This window comes from Ziziphus jujuba, chromosome 8 (assembly GCF_031755915.1).
Source record: "Ziziphus jujuba cultivar Dongzao chromosome 8, ASM3175591v1".
NCBI lineage: Eukaryota > Viridiplantae > Streptophyta > Magnoliopsida > Rosales > Rhamnaceae > Ziziphus > Ziziphus jujuba.
The window spans coordinates 25259704-25273720 of record NC_083386.1 but is presented as its reverse complement, the minus strand read 5'-3'; the positions used below and the strand labels follow the sequence as shown (position 1 = coordinate 25273720).

At 30.1% G+C, this 14017-nt stretch overlaps 1 protein-coding gene across 1 annotated transcript; it reads right to left on the bottom strand.

The window, feature by feature from the left end:
- Positions 1 to 11058: 11058 nt before the first annotated feature.
- On the bottom strand, positions 11059 to 13034 carry LOC107414424 (protein DETOXIFICATION 49). The gene has a single exon (XM_016022534.4). The coding sequence runs from the start codon at positions 12915 to 12917 to the stop codon at positions 11208 to 11210; it is 1710 nt and encodes a 569-aa protein (XP_015878020.1). The 5' UTR covers positions 12918 to 13034; the 3' UTR covers positions 11059 to 11207.
- Between the last annotated feature and the right edge of the window lie 983 nt (positions 13035 to 14017).

Here is a 14017-nt window from a genome sequence, read left to right as displayed (position 1 = left end):
GGACTTCAACCAAGGTATAAATTAAAAGGGCTTTAAAATCCATTTTTAGCTCAACATAAGCATTTTTCATTCACACCTTTGATCGCACTAAATTATTGCTTTAATTATCATATATTATAATCTTTTTTTTCTTAATCACTAAAAAATTTGGTGTATTTTGAATTATATTTTGGTGAGGAGAACAGCGTATTTGGTCACTTGTGACCAAGACGGCAAAATGATTAGTAAAACTTGACACACATGCATATATACGCTATAGACAAAACCATTTTTCGAATCTAATCAGATTATAATAAATTATAGGTACCTTTCTATTTAATTGAAGATACATACCAGTGCCTGTAGATAGCTATAAACGTCAGAACATGTTTTAATTTAGCTGGACCAGCTTGTATTTTGAATATCAGCCCTATAATTTAAACACACACGTTAATGTACTCGTTCACTTTCATGTGTGCATGTGAAGTTAACATTAGCATAGGCTGCATAGCTTTAAATTAATAAACAAGTTGATGAAAGATAATCAGCTTTATTTGCTTAATTTAGTAATTATTAATTCTTCACAAGAAACGAAGTTGATAATACATAAGTCTTAAGTATTATCTGCTGTGTGCTCCTCTGCTTAAGCATTACATGATCGATAAAACTCATTGGATCGATCTGCAAATAATATTTATATACTGCAAAGCTGGGGTTAATATCACATTTTCTGTATGTGATCATGATGTATGAGAAACTATGCTTAGACAACCAATATGAGTACCTAACTCTGTTATATGAATGCTAATACAGTATACAATTATTAATTATAATATGTTAAGAGTGGGTTTCCAATATGAAATGGAAAACATGCTTATGTAGTAAATTAAAAGTGACATCTTAATAAAAAATTTAAAATTAAAACTCTAGTTGGATAATTGACAACTCTTGATATTTGCAACATTACATGTAAGTTTCTAACATAAGATGCAAACTGATAGTCTATTTGATGAACAATTTTTAAAACAGTATTCTGTTTTAGAAAATAGGAAACAATTTTCTAAAATAATTATGAAGCATTTGGTCGTTATTTTCTAAAAAAATTGGTTTTGAAAACAAAACCAATGAGAAAATAAAAACCAAGGAACAAAATTTATATATTTTCTTTTGTTTGGAAATAATTTTAACATAATAAAATCCAAACCACCAATTAACTCAATTAGACAGAAGTTTGGGATTACCCGAACAGTGTTAGGGCCTAAGACCACCCAAATGAGGCCAGTGTCCAGCAAAACCCGAACAAGTCCGATGCCTAGGGATTGCCGAAATAAAGTAGGGGTCCCGGATCACCTGAATGGGCCTAATAGATGGAACTATTTGAATGGTTTAGGTAATAAAAAACACTTGTATAACCCGAGTACCGAGGACTGCCACAATGAACTCGGAGTCCTGGTTTGCCAAATACCTACTATTTTTCTAGAACAATAGAAAATTTGCTTTTTGTTCTCTATTTTGAACATCATAAAATATAAAACATGGCCAAACAAGCCCTAAATTTCCAAAAGATAAAAACAATATACATTATACCTTGATTTTATAAAGTTAAAATATAGTAAAAAGTAAATGACCAACCTACCTTTATTGATTTATATTATATCATGATTTTATTTAGTTTGAATATGTTATTTATCAAAAAAAAAAATGATCAAAGTACCATGATTGATTTACATGGTATCATGACTTTATAAAGTTAAGATATCCTATTTATTAAAAAAAAAAAAAAAGTAAATGATCAAACTATCCTGATTGAATTGTACTATGTCATGATATTATAAAAGCAAAGTCAGGAAACATCATATTCACTTTATGATTTTAGTATTAAGTCTTTCTTTATTAGGCTTTGGAGTACTACTTCAAATGTTGGAGTTTAAAAATCATTTTATGCCCTAATATGGATTTAGGATCCACTTGTTATAACTGATGAAAATAAAGCTTTAGACTGTATAGCTTTATATAATAGATCTTTTTGAAAAAGAGTTTTTATTAAAAAATTTAATAAGTGTTTGGTTGTAAATAAAAATGCTGTATTAAATACTCAATGAGTTTAAGCTAAAAAAGCTACATTAAATACTCATTAAGTTTTCTTATAAGCTAAAAAGAAGAGCTTTTCTAGAGAAGTACAAAATTTGGACTTATCTAAAACAGCTTAAAAAAACTGTATTTTTGGTCAATGAATGCTTGTTGACTTTTACCAAATATCTTTATAGCTTTTGGCTTTCAAATAAAGCTTTTGATCCCAAGAAAAGCTCTACCAAACAGATACTTAGTGAGACATGAAACCTTAGTTGGAGAAACTAAACTTTGTAAGGATCCCTAATGGCTAATATTATTTGATATATACATATATATTAAGTAAATCTCTATCAAGGAGTCCTATCCTGGTTTAGTTAAATCCAATATGTTTTTATGCAAATTCTTATTAGTTAGTTGCACTATCAAATGTTATTGAATTTAAATACAAAAATCTAAAATTGGATATAATAACCTTAATATTTGCCACCTAATAAAGTCAGAATTCACTGACTAGAAAGTTTATATATATGATTAGATTCAAATCAAATCTTTAATATCAGTGTTTAGTTTAAGATTTTTTTGTTCAACCCTGGCATTGTATTAAGGGCTGAGATTTATTAGTTATCGAATCTCGATTGGGTTCACTTTCCCTAAATATGATTTTTATATGTTATTAAATACATATTTAACTATTTTTAAATTTTAAATTCTAGCCTTGTGATCTATGCGCTAACAAAGAAAAACCTGATATTAAAATTATCAAGTTGTTCTAATGTGAGCCTGACTCATACATAAATGCCATGTATTTATCCACATTAATTATGGCTAGCAACCTAAAAATATTTGTAGGATAATATATATATATAGATATGAGTTTTGCCCTTTCTCACTATTAGTGATGAATACCATCTTATGTAACAAATTTTAATTAAAATATTTAATTATATTATTTTTATAGTAAAAATTTAAAAATAAATTATTTAATATAGTAACTGTTGAAATTATCAATAAGCATAAAGGTCACTGATAATTATTTATCAATATGACAAATAATATTTTTCATTGGAAAAAAATTATTTTTCTTATGGAAACGGCGATATTTGCAGATGAAAATCCTCTAAACCATTATTTAGGCCAGGGTTAACGAAAGAAGGCAACAGCAAGTGGTTGCAAGAGGCGCCCAATTCCTAGTCTCCATCTCTCCCTCTTCGCTTTTTTATATTTTAGTTTTGTTCCTTTAAATGATTCTTTTATTTATAGTATTTATTTTAGTGAGATATTTAACAATTGATTCTGTGTTGCACTTTGATATCTCCTAAAGGTCGTGTTCTTTTTTTCTAGCACTGAGTCCCTTAACTTCTTGTTGGTCTGTCGTATATTGTAATCACTAATCACTCTTTCTTCTCTAGGAAGTTTTATTTGTTTATAGAATAGAAAAATAAAAAAACATCTCAGCTTGATTTTGATAGTTAAATGTATATAGCAAAGAAGCTGATTAATTTGACATTTAGAAATTTTAAATGAAGCAAAATAAAAGGTCAACACCCTGATTTGTTGAATTTCGTAAATGATATATTTTCTAGCTACGACCATATAATTTAAATTCAAGGCCTGCGTTTCATGAATATATATATATATATATATGCATGCACTTTCATGCCTCTGTAGAGCTAAACTGTCTTTCGTAAATTTTTATTTTTTATTTTTTATTTTTTATTATTATTATAAAAGGACATAGTTTTAAGCCAGGTAATCGTCACTCCTTGTTATATCGACAATATTGTACGTGTTTACTTTTGAAGCTTCCTTGGGCTGCGCCGCCCATTATTTTTAGCTCTAAGGCACGTCTTAAGGGTCTAACCATCTCTTCTTTTAGCACCAACAGAAATGCATGAAACACTTATCTGTAAATATATATATATATATATATATATTTTGAGTTGTTATGTTTTGTTGGAAACATAGTTCTGACATAAAATGGGAAAAGCTATAAATATCATTTTAATTATTAATTTAAAGTCAAATTTTAATTGGGCAAACAAGAACCATAGCACTTATCATATTAGTAGGTTTACAATATAATTTTTTTTTTTTTGGGTTTTTGTTTTTTGGACAACTGGATTCCAATACAAGTTAAAAACTACGTTCCCAACGTATTAAAATTCTTTTGAACAATTTTACTACTGTTTATTCACTTTATTATTCCTTCTAATATAAAAAACGAGTTCTTCCGTAGATGGTTAGTGGAATCTCGCACCAGTTCTTCAAGAAAATTATTAATCCATAAGCTGGTGTGTGTATGCAGTGTTAATCTTCAAGAAACTTACTAATCCATAAGATAGTGTGTGTATGGTGAAAGAATGCCCAGAGCCTTGAATCTAAAGAAATGTTAAATCAAGTGATGAAATATGAAGAGTCAAAGAAAGATAAAGATCATGCAGACAGCTACTTAGGATTGCAAGGATAGGGCCAATCTCTACCCTTTTAATCTTTTTTATCATATAAAAAAGAAGAAGATAAATATAGATTAAGTTTAGTCCTAAATGTTTGAGATATATACAAAATTGGAGATAATAATACTGTGGTACTAAATAATATAGCATTATCTTATTGGTTTGTTTTAGAAGTATATTTTTCTTTAATGATTTACTTATCTATATTTAAATTATATTTATTTGTCAACTAATAAAATTATAACATATTATTTATGTTACATCATTTGATAAAGTATTTGGTGTTTAGAGGAATTTGTCTTTCAAAATTTATATATATATGTTATGCATGCTTGTATTTATTTGATTACCCAAAAAAGAAGAAGACATTCTTTTTAATTAACTTTGAAGTGAGAATTGTATGGAAGTTCTATGATGGCAGTCACTTTTTTTTTTTTTTTTTTTGGGACAGTCACCTAACTAATCAATAATCTCATGATAATCGATCACTAAATATTTTTTGTAGATATAAAATCTTGTTTTCTTTCTTTCTTGAAAAGTACACATGTTTTTCTCTTTCTTTTTCCTTACTTTTTTTTTTTTTTCTAAAAGCAAGACAAGAATTTTCAAAACATTCATTACCAAATTCCTAAATGGCTCTTGAAATTTCAAACCAAAACTTCAAAATTTATAGAATTCCATTGCATTATTAACTGTCTGTCACAGATAACCCTCAACTTTTATTATTATTATTATTATTATTATTTTGAAGAAAAAATCTTAATAATCTTCCAGCTTGGTAATAACAAATGAGGCTTAAAACATAATAAGATGTGACATGCACATCAAATTTTCACATTGTAATACTTAAAAAAAGGGACAAAAGTGAATTTTTTATGACAAAAACATAACCCTTCCATGTGCCAATTTTGAAAATTATCTCACTGTATGCATACTTTTAGTTACTTTTAAAATCGAACCAATAACACATATGACATCTATTACATGCATGTGATATATATAAATATATCTAAAACTATTTATTTATTACTTTGTCATATAAGGGCAATGTTGGGATAGTACATTGCTATTAATAAAAAATTAATAATTTCTTAATTTTAGGCTTTTTTTCTATTTTAAAAAAAAAAACCTTAAAAATTAGTTACAACTAGATAATAATTTAATGAAGTCATGTGTATTATATTCTGGTTCTAGAGTCGTCGAAGTGAATTTGAAGCGATTGTTAGTTATGTTCCGAATTTCCATTTCGATGTTAGCATCTAAAAAGTTTTCAACCTTATGATATCATCTTTCACCATTACCTATTCTTCGCGGTAGGTGACTCAAGACCTGTGGTGTTGTCTCAGTCTCTCAGATTATTCTTACTTGTAGTGTTGTATCTATTACCTAATAATTTATAGATTCTATTAGCTAGGTGAGATATATTGAATGGCTCTTTCAATAATTGACAAAGAATTACTTCTTTTTGCTTCAACACCAATGCCTTTCAGTGCTATCTAAGTGATATCTAAGGATTGCCATTATGCGGAAAGGCATTCTAAGTTTATATATTGGTGGACTAGTAAGATTGGTATATTAATAAAGTTGTGGATTCAAATTATGCGTTTTTAATTTTTTATAATTTAGAATATATGTATTGTAATCCTAATTATATATAAGAAAAAAAAAATCTTTTGACTTTATATATATATATATATAGAAAAATTTTACGGTATGGACCGGTCTGCATGCAGACCATATTTAAATCAATATTTTTTTCAAAAAAAATATGAGTTTAGGTATGGTCCGAACTGTAGAACTACTATATATACATATATATATATATATATATATCTCATCTTCCCATGTAGACAAGGAAATTGAATGTACAAATTAAGAATAAATAAATAAAAGTCCACCATCCTGATGCATAGCCTCCAGCAACCCTCTATGTTTCTTCGATCTGCATGGGAGTGTCCTCTATAATTAATTTGATAAAACTAGCCCATATTTAAAAACAATAATAACAAATAAATAATTGACTTCTATACATATAAGCTCCTCATCAAATCATTTGGTCAATTACCTATATAAAATTCCAGCTCTTGTGTCCTTGCATCGATCTCTCTTCAATGATAAATGTACATTGATTGTAATGTATAGTTAATATTCACCAGCTGAAATATATATATATATATATATATTTCGATCGCCTTACCCTCCACAACTTCTCAGGCTCACACATCAAAACAGAAAAATTGCGACATTGATTTTTTATTTTATTTTTTTAAGAATTATTTCTTGAAGATTTTGATTAGACATATACAAATATTTTGAAACTTAACAAAAATAATAATAATAAATTTAATAATCGAAACGAAAATTTCATTCTTAAAGATCATTAAGAACGTAATGGAAAACATTTGACTGCATGCTATTGTTAGATTAATTAATATGGACACATCTGAAAGGCACCGAACCATAAATTCTGGATGAAGTTTGTATTAATTATGTGTTGGAGTTTTGATTAGTTGGTTTGGTTCAGTCTAATATATTAAATTAGAGTTTTCTTATCATGAAACCTGTATTATTCATATGGTTGATTATTATAGTTTCTTTTAATAATTAAAAGACGCGGCTTCAGATATGCATGCTAGCATACTTTTATACGCTACATTATGAATTTGAATACCTATTTCTTCATAAATTATGCGTACAAAATATATTATTTTCCGATTAGTTTCGTTTAGTAATAAGCAAGCCTAGAACTTTACTATCCTGAGATCAGCACTGTGAGTAGCACTTGAAATACCATGCTTCATGCACAGTGGAAGTAAAGGTCAAAATAAATGAGCGTGTGTGCTTCCAGCTTGTTAGAAAAAAAAATTAATGATCACCTTGTAACAGTTTAAGTTTTGAAAGTAGTAGTAATTCAATTATACATTAGGAAGTCAAACAAATCTTAAAAATTTTAAGTTATTCCAAACCCAATTACTCCACCAAAAATAAAAAATACACGTACATACCCAAAAAACAAAGAACTTAAAAGGTGCCGATTCTAGATATGATAGGAAGTATCATTAAACAAATATAAAAGTAGTAACCCACCTCAGCCTAAGCACACACTCCGTTTTCCTTTCCTTTAGGTTAAGATTGCTGTAATGATAAAAAATAATAACAATAATTATATCAATTAAACTTGTTCTATACTATATTTGATAGTTCACAGCCTTTACAAGTTTTGACATTCGTTTAATTATCTCTTAATTAGTCCTCCATTTTCATGCTATTGTTGGTGTTCACGCAACAAGATATTAGCCTTTATTCCAGTCATGGTTAAAAGTCAATGTCAAAAACAAATCATACTTTATAAACAAACCCCTTAAACAAAGTCAACGTCCCTTACTTCCCCTTATATATATATTCTTTTAGAATGTTTAAAATTAAAGTGAAAAAATGGAATAAGATGTCCTTTTGATGGTGGGGTTAAACATATAAATGTGGAGTTTCTGGTAGTAATTATTGCTTCTATAAAGAAAGGAGGTTAATGCCAATGAATCTGTCTTAGGAATAAATCTTTAATTTTTGAGATATTGCATTATTTCATAAATTCATATAGAAGAAGAATCGGATACTAGTACAATATTACATTTAAAAAGAAAACTTTTTAGCGCAGAGGAATTAAAGTTATATATAAAGGATAATGGGCATAAGTCCTTTGTAGCTCCAGATTTCCAATTAAAGTCCCAAATCGATTCTAATGTACCAGAAATATAGAATAATTAGATATATATATATATATATATATTGTTATAAAATATCACGTATTTTATGAATTATATGTAATTTAGTATGTAATTCACTAGTTATAGTAGATTATATAATTCAATTATACATGATGTGTTGATATATACGAGGGATTACATGTAACCCATTGATAGCAAAATTCTATATGAATATATATATATATATATATATATATATAATTCAATAATAATATTATGATATGTATAGGAAGAGGAAAAAATAGCTTTTTTAGGGGTTTTTTTGAGTCTTGACAATGACTCTTTATATAAGAGTTTCATTGACTGATTTTAAGGGAGTTTTACAAGTTGACGTGCAAGTTGCTATTTCTTTTGTGGTGACAGGTGAGTATATGTTCCTTTGGTTATCTCCACATAGATTCCAATTTGATGTTGTGGAGAAAAAAGGTGTGGTTTAATCTATAGTGCAGGTCAGTCTATCTTAACTATTTGATATTTATAGAAGGAAAACAGTGTTAGACACCAAATCACTAATAAAGGGCAAAAAAATAAATTTAAAAAAAAAGAAGGGTGTTATAGACACCAAATCGTGATGCTATTTCAAGTGTGTGAAAGAGAAATATTTTTAAAAAATAGAAAGAAAAAATAAAAATATTTAATAGAGAAACGGAGACCTGGTCATTTATACGTGCAGCGCCGGCAGTTGATCCATGCTGTCGATTCAGCGCACACATTTTGCTGGTCTATTTTCAATACTACGAATTAATGACCCTTTCAAATATGTTCCATATGATCTCCACTTGGGTTATTCTATGGTCATAAAGACTATGATCATCTTGGTCTATTGTTTTTAGACAACAAAAACGGTACAATATTATTCTTTTCAAATTGATTCGACCCATGTTTCCATTACAATATTAGTTCATAGTATTTTAGCAAAATAATAATGATGATAATAATAATAATTCGGTAGTAAATTCCTTTCTTCTTTTCTACAAAGAATTAGAGTTCAAATCATCAACTAAAAATCATTAAAAAAAAAAAAAGAAAAGAAAAGAAAAGAAATTAGTTTTAAAGCATATAAATATAAATTAATATATAATTAACTTTATGGTGAGCACATTAATTTTATATTTTTTATTTTATGTATGCAGGCAATATTGCTGAAAAATTAATATGAAGCAATAGGTGGTTTAAGAGGCCGAGCTATTTAGAAGTTAGAAACTGAGCCTTGTGTAGCATTATCTACTATTTGGGAGCATATGTCTGTCTTTTCATGGAAAAGCAAATATAAAGGTTGTTGGCAAAGGTTCTATTTCTGGTTTTTTTTTTTTTTTTAATAAATAAATAAATTTTGTAAAAAGTTATAATGTGAAAACATATTGTTAAAGGAAACGAATTGGTGTTAGTATGATATATGTTCAAAACTTACTTTTAGAAAAGTAGCTTTTAAATTTAGTGGCTTTATGTTTGTATTTGAAAAGTAGGCTTACAAAATCTTATGTGGATTGATTACTTTCGCAATATTATTAATTTGTTACTATGCTTTCGACGTCAGCATTTTTAAAAGATTGGTCAATATTTTCACTTTCAGAAACGGGCTTATTTATTTAATTTAATAACTAAATTGATTAGACATGTGAAAACATTTTTTCCTCATTTATGTCAACACAAATGGTTAATGTATTTAGTAATTTTCAAAATCGAGAAATATGTTTATGTAAATTTCAATAATTATTCTCAAACAATAGTAATCATAAATATTTCATGCAATATTTTAAAATTAATTCTTTTTTTCCTACATATGTAGTTTTTAAAATAGTAAAAAAAGGAAAAAAAAATACATATTTTCTTGTATGTCTAAAGACTTAAAACAGTTTTTGAATTGAGTAGGAGACAATTTCCATGCACGTCAGCAGTCTAATGAAGAGTAAATAGGAAGTATGATTTTTCAATTATAATTATTTGTAAAATGTGTCAAAAAATCAAACACTTCTAAAGAAATTTCATCATTTCTAATGCTACTACCTTAAATTTGATTACATTGCCTCCCATAAATTACATTTTTTTTTCCATTTTTTTATTTAATTCTCAGTTTTCTTATACAGAACACACAAATGTATAAAATCTTCTCCTTGACAGAGTTATATACAATCAAATAGCTGAGGAAATAGGAAATAAAACTGACTAGCTTTAAACATTTCAATTTCTTTGGGTTGGGAGCACACCAAAAAAATAATAATAATAATAAATATATAAATAAAAATAGTGGAAATTAATTTCCTTAATTTAGACAAAAATTGCTACTTCCAATGATATTCAAGATTTTTAACTGAATCTCACTGGAAGGAACAACAATGTCCCTGGTATCTAGTCCTTGGAGATAGCTCATAGAAAATATTAAATCCCTCCAAATCCACAAAAAAAAAAAAAAAATACCCTCATTCTTCTTTCCTCAGCCTCTACATGCTCCATACAGCGTTAGGACAAATCTCCAACCAAATTAAAAAATATATAAAAAAAAATTGATTTAATTAATTAAACAGGTCATTTGTTATAGCAATATAAATCATGTAATAAGAGCGTTTTTAATCCCTATGTAAATTTTTATATTTTTATTATCATATCAGAAATATAGATAGAATTAAAAAAATTATTTTTTAATAATTTTATTTATTGACTATATTAAGTTGATGTGTCAAAAAAAAAATTGTTAAAAAACGGTTTATTTTATGCATTCGTTAAACAGCATAACTCAAACAAAATAATATTTATCAAAAATATAATTATTTGTTTAAAAAGGAAAAAAATAAATTAATAGTTATTATCAATTAGTATTATTTTATTAAAAAATAAATATACATATCGAACAAAATGGATTTTGGAATTGAATGTCAAAACATTCATGTCAGGAAGTTTTTTCAACCTTTACACCATATAGATTTTGCAATTCATAAAATCATTGGAAGTTTAAACAATCTTCCTTGGTTTCTTCTTTGCTCTGCTTCCCTTCCTCGATGCTTTTTAAGTTTAAACAATCCTTGGTTTCTTCTTTGCTCTGCTTCTGTTCCTCAACTTGGTCGCTGCTGCTTTTATGAACACCATCATCAACAACCAGAGTAGTCGGACCGGTCAGCTTAATAGCTCTCTGTGCCTCAGAATTCCAATCAGTCCGACCCAAAACCACCAACATAGTCAGAGCACAGCAGCCCTGTGCGGCCAATAGTCCAAGCCATAGACCCAGAAAGTCAAAACCGGCAAAGAAAGACAAACCCAATGCCACCGGCATTCCAACAATGTAAAAGCAACCCAAGTTTATATTGGCTCCCACTCTGGGCCTCGCTGTTCCTCTTAAAACCCCGCATCCAGTGGTTTGCGGGCAGTTTCCGAGCTCGCAAAGTCCAATTATAGGCAAAACCAATGATGTCAAGGCCATAATCTCTTTGTCCTCTGTAAACATGCTTGACCAAATGTTCCTTACCATAACAGCAAAGATCAATGCCGAAAATCCCAATATGAAGCTGCAAGATAAGCCCACAATGGCTGCGAGTTTCGCTTTCTCTGGTTGATCGGCTCCTAGTTCGTTACCGACCCTTGTTGAAACGCTGAAGCTTAGAGACGAAGGGAATATGTAGATTAACGCCGTGGTTTGTATCAGAATCCCCATTGATGCCACGGTCGCTTCCGGATTTAACAGCAAACCGCACAGAAGGATCATGATTTCATACCACCACCATTCGAGGCAAACAGAAATGCAGCTCGGAATCGCCAAATTGAGGAGGCTTTTCCATTCTCTGAAACATTCCATGGAGATTCCATCCCAAGTTTTCTTGTGGACCCCGGAGACGAGGATGTAGACGATCAGAGAAGCTACGAGATTGAAATTGGTCCAAACCCCGCCAAGCGCGACCCCTTTGATTCCCAAATTCAGATGGGAAACGAGGAGGTAATTAATGGGGACGTGGAGGAAAATAGACAGAGTAGCACAGAATGTTAGAGGCAGAGTAATGGATTGAGTTCTAAGGTAGATTCTCAATGGGTGTAGAAAAGATTGAGCAACAAGGTCAGGAAGAGAATAGAGAAGATAAGATTGAGCTTCTGAAGAAATAGATTCGTCTTGTCCAAAAACCAGAAGGGTTTTCTTCATGTTTAGCCATAGAAGAGATATGGGTATGGAAGCAAAGATCAAGAGGAGAACACTCCTCTGCAGAGAGAGACCAAGCAGAGAATGTTTTTTAGCACCAAAAGCTTGACTACAAATCGGTTCCATACCCATAGCGAGTCCAGAGAGAATAGAATAGCCGGTGATGTTGGCGAAACCAACAGCAAGAGAACCACCAGCCAAAGCGAGTTCACCGAGATGGCCGAGGAAAAGCATGGAAATCATTGATCGAGAATAAAGTAAAAGCCCAGTGAGTATCATTGGGAAAGCTATTTTGGCCATGGAATTGGCCTCTGCTATGACAGACGAGAAATGGGATTTGTGGGGTTTGTGTGTCTGGTGCGTTTGCTCCTGTTCTTTCCATGATGATGTTGTTGTTGCTCTTTTTGGGATCATGAGCGGTGTGGTGAGCGCGCAGGGATTTTCCGGATCATTCATTGGAACGACGTAACGAGTGCTTAAATTGCATTTGCAGCAGCACAGAGAAGATGTGGTAAGCTGACACATTGTTATGTGTGATATATGAGCGTGTATGTATATAAGATTGTTGTATATATATATATATATATGTGTGTGTGTGTGCAAAGAGTAGAATATAGAGGGAGGGAGGGAAGGGGAGAGAGAGAGAGAGAGAGAGGGTTTTTTGGAGGGGGGTATTGGAAGTGGGGGGTGAATGGGTTTTTATAGGGAAGCCGGGGGGGGGGGGGGGGGGGGGAAGCCTCGGTCTACCGATTATGGTTTTTGCAAACACTTTTTGTAGGACTTAAACGTCTCGTTCTGAGAGGCAATCAATAAACTAGTGAAAGATGGGTGTAAATTGCACTTTGAACGAACTAAGATTTTCAAGATTATAAATTAAAATGTTTTATGTTCCTCCAAATTATACATAAATACTTCTCTGCCATATAAAAATTCTCTGTTTTTTCAGCTTTCAGAATACAAATTTTTTTTTTCCCTTTTTTTTTTTTTTCGTTTTGTTTTTGTTTTTTTGGGGGGGTGGTGTGGGGGTGGGAAGGCTTGTCTACTGATTATAATAGGAGAGTCAAAAGCTTAACGTTTTCGAATTTCGCCAGCAGTCATGGCTTTTATAATAATGTCATCAAAACAAGAACAAATTTTATTACCCCCCAAAAAAAAAAAATAAATAAATAAATAGTACAAAATTTTGTCCTTGGATAGTAATGCATGGACCTCTAGGCACGAATAATTCCAAAAAGCCCATTAGGGCCCATCAACGCTGTCTTTAACTAATGTATGAAACGCCATTGCCAACCTAAAAAGTTGTTTGTTTCATCGCTAGACGGCTTCATTGCATAAGTTCAAAATTAAGAATTAAAAAAACATAAAAAAATAAAACGCAGTTACATGTCTTCTGGGAAGGTCCAAAAAAGTCAACATCCTTAAGACCCTTGCACTTCTTCGGGGGATGCTAGGACAGCATTTATTCAACGACAACTTTCTGCAGATTTTAGCAAACAATAGAGTGAGGCTTTAAATGTTATATATGTTGCATCTTAATTGTGTTTGGAGCTTTTGGTAATGCTTAATGAGCTAACCAAGAGTCCCAACGTTTAGTGATAAGTTAAAAGGGAGTAGATAAAATCAAA

Coding starts and splice junctions, on each gene's coding strand:
- LOC107414424 (XM_016022534.4), bottom strand. CDS start 12,917: ATGTGTCAGCTTACCACATCTTCTCTGTGCTGCTGCAAATGCAATTTA.